The 13,223-nt window shown below is 36.9% G+C and overlaps 1 protein-coding gene across 1 annotated transcript in view; it reads left to right on the top strand.

Moving 5' to 3' along the window:
- The first annotated feature begins 2,586 nt into the window (after positions 1-2,586).
- DIAPH2 (diaphanous related formin 2) overlaps positions 2,587-13,223 on the top strand; it is a 923,935-nt gene continuing 913,298 nt past the window's right edge. Inside the window, exon 1 of the mRNA XM_044682826.1 lies at positions 2,587-2,679. Coding sequence (XP_044538761.1) covers positions 2,587-2,679 — 93 coding nt within the window. The remainder of the gene's footprint in view (positions 2,680-13,223) is intronic.

A 13,223-nucleotide genomic window follows, 5' to 3' on the forward strand; every position in this document is an offset into this window, starting at 1 on the left:
CCATACTTTTACTCCCCAGCAGCCTAGTCATTCCATATAGATCTTTCTCCCACCATGCCAGTTTTCCCTTGAGGGAAAGAAGTAATCTTTCCCACTTATTTAAACATAGAAACACCACACCAGCAGCCAGGAGTTCAAATGCTCAAATTTGACAGTATTTCCCCCAAGATTTTCATTCACCTACCCTTCAAAGCCCTCAAAGGGCCTTCTCCAAATGAATTTGATTTAGATTGAGCTTAAACCAAATCTCGCATGCTATTTCATGTGACAGGAAAGCTTCCTACCTTGTAGTTTATTACTACTAATCCCTAGTCTCCTCTTTTCTCCCCAAATAGGGTTTCTTGGTCTTGTGTGATTTATCATAATGCCTTTAAACTGTCACTGTAAAGGATTGCATAGTCATCTCAGTGTAGAAAATTCCCAGGAGTCGTCTGAAGCTCATAGAGGTTCACTGACTTGTCCAGGGTCACACAGGTAGTTAAGTGGAATCCGAGGTTTACCGACTCAGCCCAGCGATTTACAATCAATCGACACAATGATAGTTTTTTTATGTGTTAACAAAACAAGTTTACACCATGTGATCTCTTTATAAAGCTGTGGATTTCTTTAAGTAGGTCAAGAAAGAAAGCAATATGATTTGCTAAGAGTATCTAACATGCCCATTGAGCCTATAGATAAAATAGCTGTAAAACCAGGCATATCCTCTGACCCAGCAATACTACTACTAGGTATATGCCACAAAGAGATCAAAGAAAAGGACCTATACGTACAAAAAATTTATGGCAGCTCTTTTGGGGTTGGCAAAAAATTGGAAATCGAGGGGACAGCAGTCAATTGGGGGAATGGTTAGACAAGTCATAGAATATGAATATGATATAATATTATTGTCTCTAAGAAATGATAAAGGTGATGGTTTCAGAGAAACCTGGGAAGACTTGTATTAATTAATACAAACTGAAGTAAGCAGAACCAGGAGAAAAAATTACACAGTAACAGTAATATTGTAAAGATAATCAACTGAAGGAGCAAGTAGGTGGCACAGTGGATAGTGTCAGGCCTAGATTCAGGAGGATCTGGGTTTAAATCTGGCTTCAGACACTTCCTAACTTGACCATGGGCAAGTCACTTAACCCCACTTTCCCACCCTTACTGCTCTTCTGCCTTAGAACTGATACTTGTATTGATTCCAGGACAGAAGGTAAGGGTTATTTTTTAAAAAGATAATCAGCTGTGAAAGATTTAGTAACTCTGATCAATACAATGATCCATCACAATTCCAAAGGACTCATGATGAAAAATGTTATCTACTTTCAGTTCAAAACTGATGGACTTATGTGAAAGGGAATTCTTTATTCTCTTGGTCTATTTTGAAGTCAAAATAGACCAAGAGAATAAAGAATTTCCTTTCACACTTAGAACATAGAAAGAAATATTTCTTCCTCCCTTCTTTCTTTCCTGTCTTCCTAACATGGCAATGCAGAAATATGTTTTGCATTACTTCATATTTATGATGGGCGTTATATTTCTTGCTTTCTCAATGGGTAGATGAAGGAGAGAATTTGGAACTGGAAATAAGATAAAATTAAATTTTTTTAAACCCTTACCTTCTGTCTTGGAGTCAATACTGTGTATTGGCTCCGAGGCAGAAGAGTGGTAAGGGTAGGCAATGGGGGTCAAGTGACTTGCCCAGGGTCACACAGCTGGGAAGTGTCTGAGGCCAGATTTGAACCTAGGACCTCCCGTCTCTAGGCCTGGCTCTCAATCCACTGAGCTACCCAGCTGCCCCCAAAATCAAATTTTAAAAAAAAGAGCTAACGTAAAAGAATAAAATAAGTCCATCAGTGGGCTTGGTACAGGTGGGCTGAGTCCAGAGACAGAAGACTTCATTTCTGGAGTTAAGAATTACAATTTGAGCTACGCACATGGGGATGGGTATGAGAGGAGGAAAAGACTTGAGTCCCTCCTCCCTTGCACCGAGGATTTCTCTAGTGAGAAGGAACTAGTAGGAAGCCATTCATACAACAGAAAACACAACAAGATAATCATGGACAAAGGCAGACACAAATGCAGAAAAATAATGACCCAAGGAGGGAACCAGATTCAAGGTGTATGACTCTTTAAATTAGAAAAGAATTCCAGAGATGGACTAAAGAAAGGACCTTTAGTAACCAGGAGTTAGGGTTAACTAATTTAGCTACACCTACTCTCTACACAAGTGTTCAGCTACCATAGTACTAGTAATGGAAGGCTACCCTTCCCTTGGCTCTGGATACTTGCGGGAAAGTATGTCCCAGGCTTTGGGAAGAAGTGTGTGTGTGTGTGTGTGTGTGTGTGTGTGTGTGTGTGTGTGTGTGTGTGTGTGTGTTTGAGGGGGGAGCATTTTGTAACCAATGATTCTTACCTTCAAAAAACTAAGTTTTGCTGTTATTTAATGGGAAGCCTTCTAATGGTGGTTGGTGACCAATGATACTAAAATAAAAAATTTTCTCTCCCTCCTACTATATATGTATGTATATGTACATACTCATATATACATACATACATACATGAATTTATGTGTGTATCTGTATAAATGACTCTAGAACCATGAGGGAAGAAGTAGCCAGTAACCTGGCAGAGACCCATTCCACCACTGTGAGAGGGATTAAGGGAAGCAACCTCAGAGGTGTTGCTACATTGGTATTGCCATTTTCAGAGATAATACCTAGGAAGCTATTCTCCCTTCTAAATTATAGTTCAAGGAAACTGTTAGGGAGAATCCAGGACGGACAGAACATAAAATGTCTTTTCCGTAGCTCAGGCCAGATTGACTCCCGGAGGGAATCCAGGATGGAAAGAGGAAAGCAAATGTTCTCCAAAGCTGAGAAAAATTGCTCTTTCCTTCTACCAGGATGAGGCTAGAGACAATTGAGGAAGGCGAGATATGTTCTCTGCAATTGGTGAACTATTCTTCCCTTAGTGAGGCTAAGGAGAATTCAGGGTGGAAAGAAAGAATGGCATTTTCTCTCCAGCTGAAGAGTCTTATTGCCATTATCTTCTTGAGCTTTGAATGGAAGGTAACCAGAATTGTATATTAGTTACAGATGCGAGGGGATGGAGCTCTCTGCCACCATTATAAGAGACTCATAAAGGTGTGAAGTTATGCAGAGTACTGTCAGACACATTAAAATAGCAGCTGCTAAATGTTCTCTTATGGCATCTCCCTAGCCTCCTTTTCTTCCATTCATCATTTGCTCTTTATCTAGTTTTAAGCTAACAAGCAACAATAACAACAACAACAACAAACCCTTAGTTCCTGTGGTACAGCACCATTTATGCATACTTGATTTTATTTTATTTTATTTTTTACAATGTTCTAAGAAATGCTAATGACAGCATAAACAGTATTATGTTAAAATCATATTCTCCAGGCTTAGCCTTTCAGTCTAAGTGGCAAGCTACAGAAAGACATGAATTTCCTACCAATATAATTTTCTAATAGGTAATGCCTGATTATTGTTACTGCCGAGTGATATTAAAAAACTTGCAAAACATACTTAGATTTGCTTCAGTTCTCACAGTTCTGAGTAATACTTAATAGACTATATAACAGAATACACTTTGTGATGGGATTTCATGGATGTGCCCAATGATAAGAGGGGGGAAAGCGAATGCTCTATTTCATTGTGAAATCTAATTCATCAGAAGTTGCATGGGAGTATGTGTGGGGCTCTCTTATCTAGGAATGGTGGGAGGGAGTGGGGTTGGAGGAGGAAAATGACATTTGAGATGGATACTCCTAAAAAAATATCTCCAGACTCCTTATCAAACTCACAGGCAAGTGTGTTGTTTAAAGTCTCTGATCTTCAGTGATGACCTTGGGAACCAAATCCTTTCCTGATTTGAATAAATGGTGACTAGTTTAAAATTATAGGATCAAAGTCTTAGAACTGGAAATTATGAAAGATCATTCAGTTCAAAGCCCTGGCCTTACCAGTGAGGAAACTTGAGACCCAGAGATGGTAAGTGACTTGTCCAAAGTCACACAGGTGGGAAACCACAAATATAAGGTGTGCTGGAGCCAGCTCAAATGGGCCTCAGTTTTAGTTAGAGCATTTAAACCTCAGAAATCTCCAAATGTTACAAATTAGGGCTTGATGTATTGTTTTGTTGATTGTTGAGATTAAGAAAGTAATGGAGAAAATGTAAGTGCCCAGAGCTGGTTGTTAAACATTTATCAGCATACTGCAGTAAAGCCAGAGTTTTGAACTCCAGAATCCTATGTTCCTTCCGCTGGACTATGCCACCTTCTTTTCTGTTTTGTAAAATCTTTTAGCTTGGAAATATCCAAATTATTATATTTCTTTTAGCAACAGCTTCTAGGAAAATGTAAACTTTCTCATTGTGATGATCAAACTGTAATATTTTACTTTCAAGGAAATTCTAACCAGAGCTCTAACTAAAGCAGGTGATTGGAGGTTGGGGCTTTACCACAGGGTACAAAATTTTAGAAGGCACAATTTTATTTATTTTTCAGATAGAGAAGATTTTGTTGTTGTTTTTATGGTGAAAATAATGAGTTTTTCTTTTAAAAAATAGAGTTACATTTTGTTTTGATACCCCAGACATTTCCAAACAATTATTTATGCAGAACTCCTTGGGAAGTATATATTTTTATTTTTATTTTATTTTAATAACAAATTTCCACATAAGTTTTTCAAAGTTATATGATTCATGTTGTCTCTGTCCCTTCTTCCCTCCCCTCTCCCGGAGTTGACAAGCAATTCAATCTGGGTTGTACACATATTGTCACACAAAACTTATTTCCATATTACTCATTTTTAAGTGAATAATCTTATAAAACAAAACCCCTAAACTTTATACCCAAATAAATAAGTGATAAATCATATGTTTTCATCTGCATTTATACTCCAACAGTTCTTTCTTTTGAGGTGGATGGCATTCTTTTTCATACGTCCCTCAGAATTGTCCTAGATCGTTATATTGCTGTTAGTAGCAAAGTCTATCATATTGATCATTCCATAATATTTCACTTACTGTGTATGACGTTCTCCTGGTTCTGCTTATTACACTCTGCGTCAGTTCACATAGATCTTTCCAGTTCTTTCTAAAATCATCCTGTTCCTCATTCCTTATATCACAATAGTATTCCATTGTTTTGTTCACCCATTCCCCAATGGAGGAACATCCCTTTAGTTCCCAATTCTTTGCCAGCACAAAAAGCCCAGCTATAAATGTTTTTGTGCAAACTGGTCTTTTACCATTTTTTAGCTCTTTGGGATACAAACCTGGTATTGTTGGATTAAATAATGGATTAAATAATCGTTGGTTTAAAGGATATGCATTCTTTTATAGCCCTTTGGGCATAATTCCAAATTGCTTTCCAGAATGGTTGAATCAATTCACAATTCCACCAGCAATGCATTAGTCTTACAATTTTGCCACATTCCCTCCAACATTTATTATTTTCCTTTACTGTCATATTGGCCAATCTGCTCAGTGTAAAGTGGTACCTCAGAGTTGTTTTAGTTTGCATTTCTCTAATCAAGAGGGATTTAGAACATTTTTTTCATATGATTATTGATAGCCTTGATTTCTTCATCTGAAAACTGCCTATTTCTATCCTTTGGTCATTTATCAACTGAGGAATGACTTGGATTCTTATGAACTTGAATTAGTTCTTTATATATTTGAGAAATTAGATCTATATCAGAGAAATTTATTATAAAATTTTCCCCACTTTGTTGCTTCCCTTCTAATCTTGGTTGCATTGGTTTTGATATAATCAAATTTATTCATTTTACATCTTGCAATGTTCTCTATCTCATTTGGTCTTAAATTCTTCCTTTCTCCATAGATCTGACAGGTAAACTTTTCTATGTTCCCCTAATTTACTTACAGTATCACTCTTTATGTTTAAATCATATATCCATTTTGACTTTATCTTGGTATAGGGTGTGAGATATTGATCTAAACCATATTTTTCCCATGCTGTTTTCCAATTTTCCCAGCAGTTTTTGTCGAGTAGTGAGTTCTTATCCCAAAACCTGGGATCTTTGGGTTAATCAAACACTAAATTGCTGAGGTAATTTACCCCTACTCTATTCCATTGATCCACTCTTCTCTTAGCCTTACCTAATTGTTTTGATGATTAGTACTTTATAGTACAGTTTAAGATCTGGTACTCTTAGGCCCCATCCTTCACATTTTTTTCATTAGTTCCCTGGATATACTGATCTTTTGTTCTTCCAGATGAATTTTGTTATTATTTTTTCTAGTTCTATAAAATAGTTTTTGGGTAGTATGATATGTATGGCACTGAATAAGTAAATTAATTTAGAAGGCACAATTTTAAAATAATAATTTTAAAAGATAATACAATTTTAAAATGTTTTACATTTACATTTGATGGCATTTTCTCCCTTCAGCAATGAGAAATAATTGTGTTTGGCACCTAGTTAGCAAGAATGATTAAACTAGAGAACTAACAGATTAGCGATTTCCTTTACCCATCCCAAAGGATATAGTGAGAGGGGAGGGGATACTGGATGATTCAGATCAACAGAGATCACAGCTGAATAAATGGGCAAATCCAACTGATTTGCAGGAGTTCCTACCTAGACAAGGCACACAGTAGGAACCTGGAGATATCAGTCCCATTATTTTTAAACTATTACGTTGATCTCACCTCAATCCCTGTGAATGAAATGGGTCCCGTAGTCTATCTTGGGTTAGCATCGATTTTTGACCATGTCACTTTTAGTCATGGTTAGCTGTGTACAGTTAACTGGTAACTTCAGTTATTCTTGTAAAGGACTTTTATTTGCATCAAGAAGCAAAATAAATTTCAAGATAAATGCAAAACATTTTCTTCATTTCTCAAATGACATCAGTGAAGATATGGCCCATTTAAAAAAAAAAAGTATGCTGGCAACTGCATTACACACCTTCTTCCTGAATTTCAAATACATTCCTCAAATAATTTAGCAATGAACAATCTCCTAGGGATTAAGTTTGATACTGCAAGAGGACAACACTGGAAGAAATAAACAAGGGGAGAGGAATGAGATTGAAGAGGAGAAAGGCTGGTAGGTTTTGGTCCATACTGTCACACACTCTCCATTCTTCCTTTAAAAGAACTGCAGTCTCCATGTTGGTGGCGGGACCCTAACCCACCCGTAACTAATTAGCAAACTTTTCCAACTGTTCCCTGACCTCTTTTGCCTGGGCTGTAACCACAGCTTTCCCTGTTTATTATTGCAATTGAGATGCAAACTGTGACCTTTTTGGCTCACTGAGCTATAGTAACTTAGTTACTGACCATATTTACCTCCTTCCCTTATCCTCCTTTTTTGTCTGGAACTACTCAGATATTGAAAGTAAAAATGGGACACTGAAAGGTAAAAGATAGTAAAGGAACCTTTTTGGTAGCCCCTACTATCTTGTCCAGTTCCCAATGTCCTCCTTTCCTAATAAGATAATTATAGTACAAGCAAAGCAACCCAACATAAACTCTCCCACAGACTCTAGGATTGTTTAGACTTTGGGCTGGCTCAGGGGACTGGACATAAACTGGCCCTTTCCTGAGTTGTAGATTCATGCAGTGGAAAGAGCTATCTACCTAGAGTCAAAAGAAATCTAAGTTCTTTGTTTGCTTTTTAATAGAACTATTTTTTATTTTTAAATAATATTTTATTTTCCCCAAATTACACATAAAACATTTTTAACATTCTTTTTTTTAAGTTTCAAGTACCAAATTTTTGCCCTTCTTCCTACCCTTCCTTCTTCACTCTTTTTACTTCTTGCCCCCTTCCCCCAAGACAGTAAGCAATTTGATGTATATTTTACATGTATAATTGTAGAAAACATTTTCCATATTAGTCATATCATGAAAGAGATCTCAAATTTAAAAAAGGAGTAGAAAGTAAAATATAGTACATTTCAAACTGCATTCAGACTCCATCAGTTCTTTCTCAGAGGACAGATGGAATTTTTTCATCATGAGTCTCTGGGATTATCTTGGATCACTGCATTGCTGAGAATAACCAGGCCATTCACAGTTGTTCCTCAAAAAATATTACTGTCACTGTGAATAATGCTTTTCTGGTTCTACTTATTTCATTCTGCATCTGTTCATGTAGGTCTTTCCAGCTCTTTCTGAAATCATCCTTTACATCATGCCTAATAGCAAAATAGTATTCCATCCCTGTCATATACCACAACTTGTTCAGCCATTCCCCAATTGATGGGCAACCCCTCCATTTCCAATTCTTTGTTAAAGAGCTGCAATTAACATTTTTGTACAAATAGATCCTTTTCCCTTTTTTTGGAGATAAGTTCTTAAGATGTCCTCTGCCCTTTACTATTTAGGTGACCCTGGGCATGTCTCTTCCCCTTCCTAGGCCTCAGTTTGCTGATCTTTAAAATAAGGGGGTTGTGTTAGGTGGCCTCTAAAGTTCCTTCGAGCTCTAAGTAGGAAGAAACCTGAAACTGAATGAATTTTCTTTCTTTTTCCCCCCTTTCTTTTCTTTTTATTCTGAATTTAAGAGACTCCAAATAAGATGGGAATTTTTATATATGCTTTAGATCAGGAGAGGATTATACATGAAACTGGCTTTTCTTTTGAAGTATATAATAGACTAGACATGTAAGTGTCAGAGCTGTCCTGTTTGTGATTTCTTCTGGACTTCTGACTATTTTCTTTTAAGAGGAAACCACATCCCTACTTCCTGCCCTATTTACTTACCTTTCACCTTTCTCTCCACTCCCAAGAAAGAAAAATAACGCCCTCATAAAAATATGCATAGGTAAGCAAAACAAATTTCAATGTTAATATTGTCCAAAAATGCATGTTTCATTATGCATCTTGAGTTTATCATTTCTCTTTCAGGAAGGCGATAGCCTGCTTTATTGCCACTTCTCTGGTATTGTGGTAGCCATTGCAGTGATCAAAATGAAGTCTTTCAAAATTGTTCTGGTTCTGCTTACTTTACTCTGTATCAGTTTATATAGGTCTCAGAATTCTCTGAAACTGTCCTTTTCATCATTTTTTATGGTATAGTAATATTTCATTATATTCATATCCAATAATTTGTTTAGTCATTCCACAGTCAGTGGATACCTCCTTAGTTTCTAGTTCTTTGCCACTTCAAAAAGAGCTGCTTTACCTATTTTTGTACATATTTTTGGAGGTATAGCCAAAGAGTAGTGTTGCTCTTTGCCAAAGGATATGTTTAGGTTAGTGACTTTTTTGGGCATAGTTCTAAAATGCTTTCCAGAATTGTTTAGACAAATTCATGGCTCCAGCAACTGTGTATGTATGCCTGTCCTCCTCCATTCCATTCAACAATTGTCACTTTTTTGCTAATCTTAGGGTACGAGGTATAACCTAGAATATTTGTATTTGTCTAATTATTAGTGATTTGGGGAAGTTTTTCACTGGTTGTTGGACCTCTTCCATTTAAAACTGCTCATTCATATCCTTTGGCCATTTATCAGCTGGAAAATAACTTTTCATGCAAATCCGAATCAATTCCTTATGTTTTATTATTTTCCCACTTGGTTCCCTTCTAATTTTGACTGCATAAATTTTGTTTCTCTAAAACCTTTTTGACTTTATGTAATATATGCATTAATTTTACTTACTGTGGTGCTTTCTATCTCTTGTTTGGCCATAAATTCTTTTCTTATATGTAGTTATGAGAGTAATTTCTTCCTTTCTTATCTATTGTCCATGATATGACCTTTTATATCTAAGTCATGTATCCATTTGGAGCTTGTCTTGGTATTATTTAGTTCTATAAAGTAATCATTTAGAAACGTGATTAGTGGGGGGCAGCTGGGTAGCTCAGTGAATTGAGAGTCAGGCCTAGAGATGGGAGGTCCTAGGTTCAAATCTGGCCTCAGACACTTCCCAGCTGGGTGACCCTGGGCAGGTCACTTGATCCCCATGGCCCACCCTTACCACTCTTCCACCCAGGAGCCAATACACAGAAGTTAAGGGTTTAAAAAAAAACGTGATTAGTATTTCACTGAACAAGTAAATTAATTTATATTTTGGTAATATTGTCTTTTTAGTAAATTGGTTCAGTTTACCCATGAAAAATGAATAAATCTCCACTTATTTAGTTCTATCTTTATTTCTGTATTCATATAATTTCTATGTGTGCCTAAATAGGAAGATTCCCAAATATTTTATACTTTCTATAGTTATTTTGAGGGGCAGGTAGGTGACACAGTGGGTAGGGTACCAGACCTGGAATCAGGAAGACCTGAGTTCAAATGTGACCTTAGATACCTACTAGCTGTGTGACCCTGAGCATGTCACTTAGCCCTATTTGCCTCAGTTTCCTCATATGTAAAATGAGCTGGAGAAGAAAATGGCAAACTATTCCAGTATCTTTGCCAAGAAAACCCCAAATAGGGTTCTAAAGAGTGGGATGCAATTGAACTAGTTATTCTGAAAGGAATTTATAGCTCTTCCTCTTGGATTTTGTTGATAACACTGTATTCTTAAATACTGATAATTTGTCTGAATTTATTTTATAGTCTACACCTTTAATTAAGTTGTTTCAATTAATTTTGGTTGATTCTTTATGGTTTTGTAGGTAAATCATCATATCATATGCAGAAACTGAGTTTTATTTACTTTTGGCATTCGTTTTTTCTCTCAATTTCTTTTTCTTGTCTTATCACTATAGCCAGCATTTCTAACACTATGTCAAATATAATGATGATGGTGTACATCCTTGTTTTACCCCTGTTCTTATGGGGAAGGATTGTAATTTATTTCCGGTTTATGTTTATATCTTTCTTAACATTAAGCCAACCCGGAATACTTGACATAAATCCAACCTGGTCATAGTATGTCATCTTTTTGATATGTTGCTGTAATCTCTGTCTTTGCCCTTAATGACCTTCAACTCTTTTGAAGTTTATGCATACTGTACATATGCAAAGCTGGTTAGACGATACTCTCTGATTCTCCTTTAAAGCTTTCTTTTAGTTACAACTAAAAACAGACTCAAATTAGTCCTATTTGGCTAAAAGAGAAGCTCACATCAGAAACGGTGTCAGACAGCTCAAATGAAGGAAAGATTATATACTTTATATTCATATTCCCTGCCCGCCAGTACACTTAACGGAGGAGGAAATTGAATCCCGGAGAATGAAAGTAACTCACCCAAAATCATACAAGCTGATATTCAGCAGAGTTGGAATTCACATCTCAGTCTTCTGTTTCTATCCAGGGTGCTCTTCTAAGTAAAGTGCTTGAGTGTTAAAGAAATACATGCTATTATTATTATTATTATTATTATTATTATTATTTACATTCAGAGAGTATATGGCCATCTGTCCACTCTTCCAGTCTCTAGATGGTCGTGCTGACTTGCTAGGCAGGTAGGTAGCTGTGGTTAGTATGCATTTATAAAACTAAGACTCACTTCCGAACTCCCATTCTACCAGAAACTCCGCTTCTCCTTGAAACTACTGTATATCACTTAGCCCTGGTTATATAATATTGGTATAATAGTCAACCCCCCACAGGAACCAAAAGGGCATCTTTAACTGTGTATAATGCTTTACTCTTGGCATTGAATCAATAAAAGCAATAAACCAATACATAAGGCAGCAGCCAGGTGGCACAGTGGATAAAGTACCAGCCCTTGAATCAGGAAGGCTTAAGTTCAAATCCGGTCTCAGATACTTCCTAACTATATAGCCCATGACAAGTCATATAACCTTTGTTTGCCTCACTTTCCATATCTGTAAAATGGGATCAAAATAACACCTGTCTCCTGTGGTAATTTTGAGGCTCAAAAAAGATAATAAGTACTAGGCACAATTGAGTGCTATATAAAAATTAGCTATTATCATTTTTCCTAGCTTATCACAGAATAGAGAGAGTGAAGAGCTGACCCCTGTCATTCCAGTCTGGCATCATTCTCTGACCTTGAAATCTTCAGTTCCTATTTCTTGCAATAGAGCGAGCTATGCTATAGTGTCTTTTTCTTTTTAGTCCGATCACCCTGGGTAAAGTTTCTTTGCGTTTTCTGCCTCTTTTTGTCACCTCTACTTGCAGCCTCTCGGTTCCCCACTGGGCAGCTCCAGCCTCACTGCTCCCAACATTTTGGGAGAAGTATGCTGCTTCTTGAGGAAAGAAAGTCATAAACATTAAAGTGCTATATAAATGTGAGTTATTATTACACCAGCCTCACAGTAACTCCCATGAAAATCAGCTTCTCGATTCAATTCGGTAATCCTTTCCGTTGCCCAGTGCTTAGCACCACACAGTGCCAAGCACTTATTAGGTGCCTTGTAACTGCTTTTTCACTTGACCTTGCAAGAGGCATAAATCAGTCAAAAAGGAACTATCCCTGGCTTCTAGGCATTTACAGTTTACTGGACAACAGTATCTAATACAAAGCATTTGTGATGGAGATTTTGTCAGAATTCTCAGATTCATGGTGTGTTCAATTTACATAAAAGATGTACAAGAGAGGAACCACATCGCTCTAAATACAACAACAATATTAATTTCTTTAACAGATTTTTGGGAGAAGATGGAAGGCTAAGGGGCAAAGAAAATGTGCCCAGGTTCTTTCATTATTTTAACTAAAAGTTTTGATTAGCAAACTAAAAAGTAAATCACAACACTCTTAATGCTGTTTTTATAGGCAGGACTGGCCACAGGCAAGATTCTAAGGTAGAGGAAATTCCCAGGTCCAAAGGCCACTGGATCCAGAGGGCTACTGGCTTCTTTCCCCTGTCCCACTGTGTGCAAATCATTCATTTACAGTAACTAAGGGGAAGAGTTATTGTTCTCAGGAGAATTTACATTTTGACCAAATAGTTGAAATTTTAGCCAAAGAGCAAGGGAAAGGATTTTTTTTTTTTGTGGTTACTGAACTCTTCCCAGGCCCTGCAATCAAAACATTCTGCCTCTTCTCTGTCTATGTAAAACTGCCCAGTTATTGGAAATATCCCTTGAAAGATAATAAAACCAGTCCTATTATTAAAGAAGAAGCATAGAATGTATTTACATGAAACAGAACTATATAGACCTTGTTATATTGAGAAATAGTACATACTGAAAAGAGTTTCCAGGAGGAGTTTACAAGGTCACAGACAATAGACTCACAGTGTGGTCCATGGCTTAGTGACCAGATCAGTTATTTGTGTGTGTGCGTGTGCGTGTGTGTGTGTGTGTGTGTGTGTGTGTG

The sequence above is a fragment of the Gracilinanus agilis genome, chromosome X, assembly GCF_016433145.1.
Source record: "Gracilinanus agilis isolate LMUSP501 chromosome X, AgileGrace, whole genome shotgun sequence".
Classification (NCBI taxonomy): domain Eukaryota; kingdom Metazoa; phylum Chordata; class Mammalia; order Didelphimorphia; family Didelphidae; genus Gracilinanus; species Gracilinanus agilis.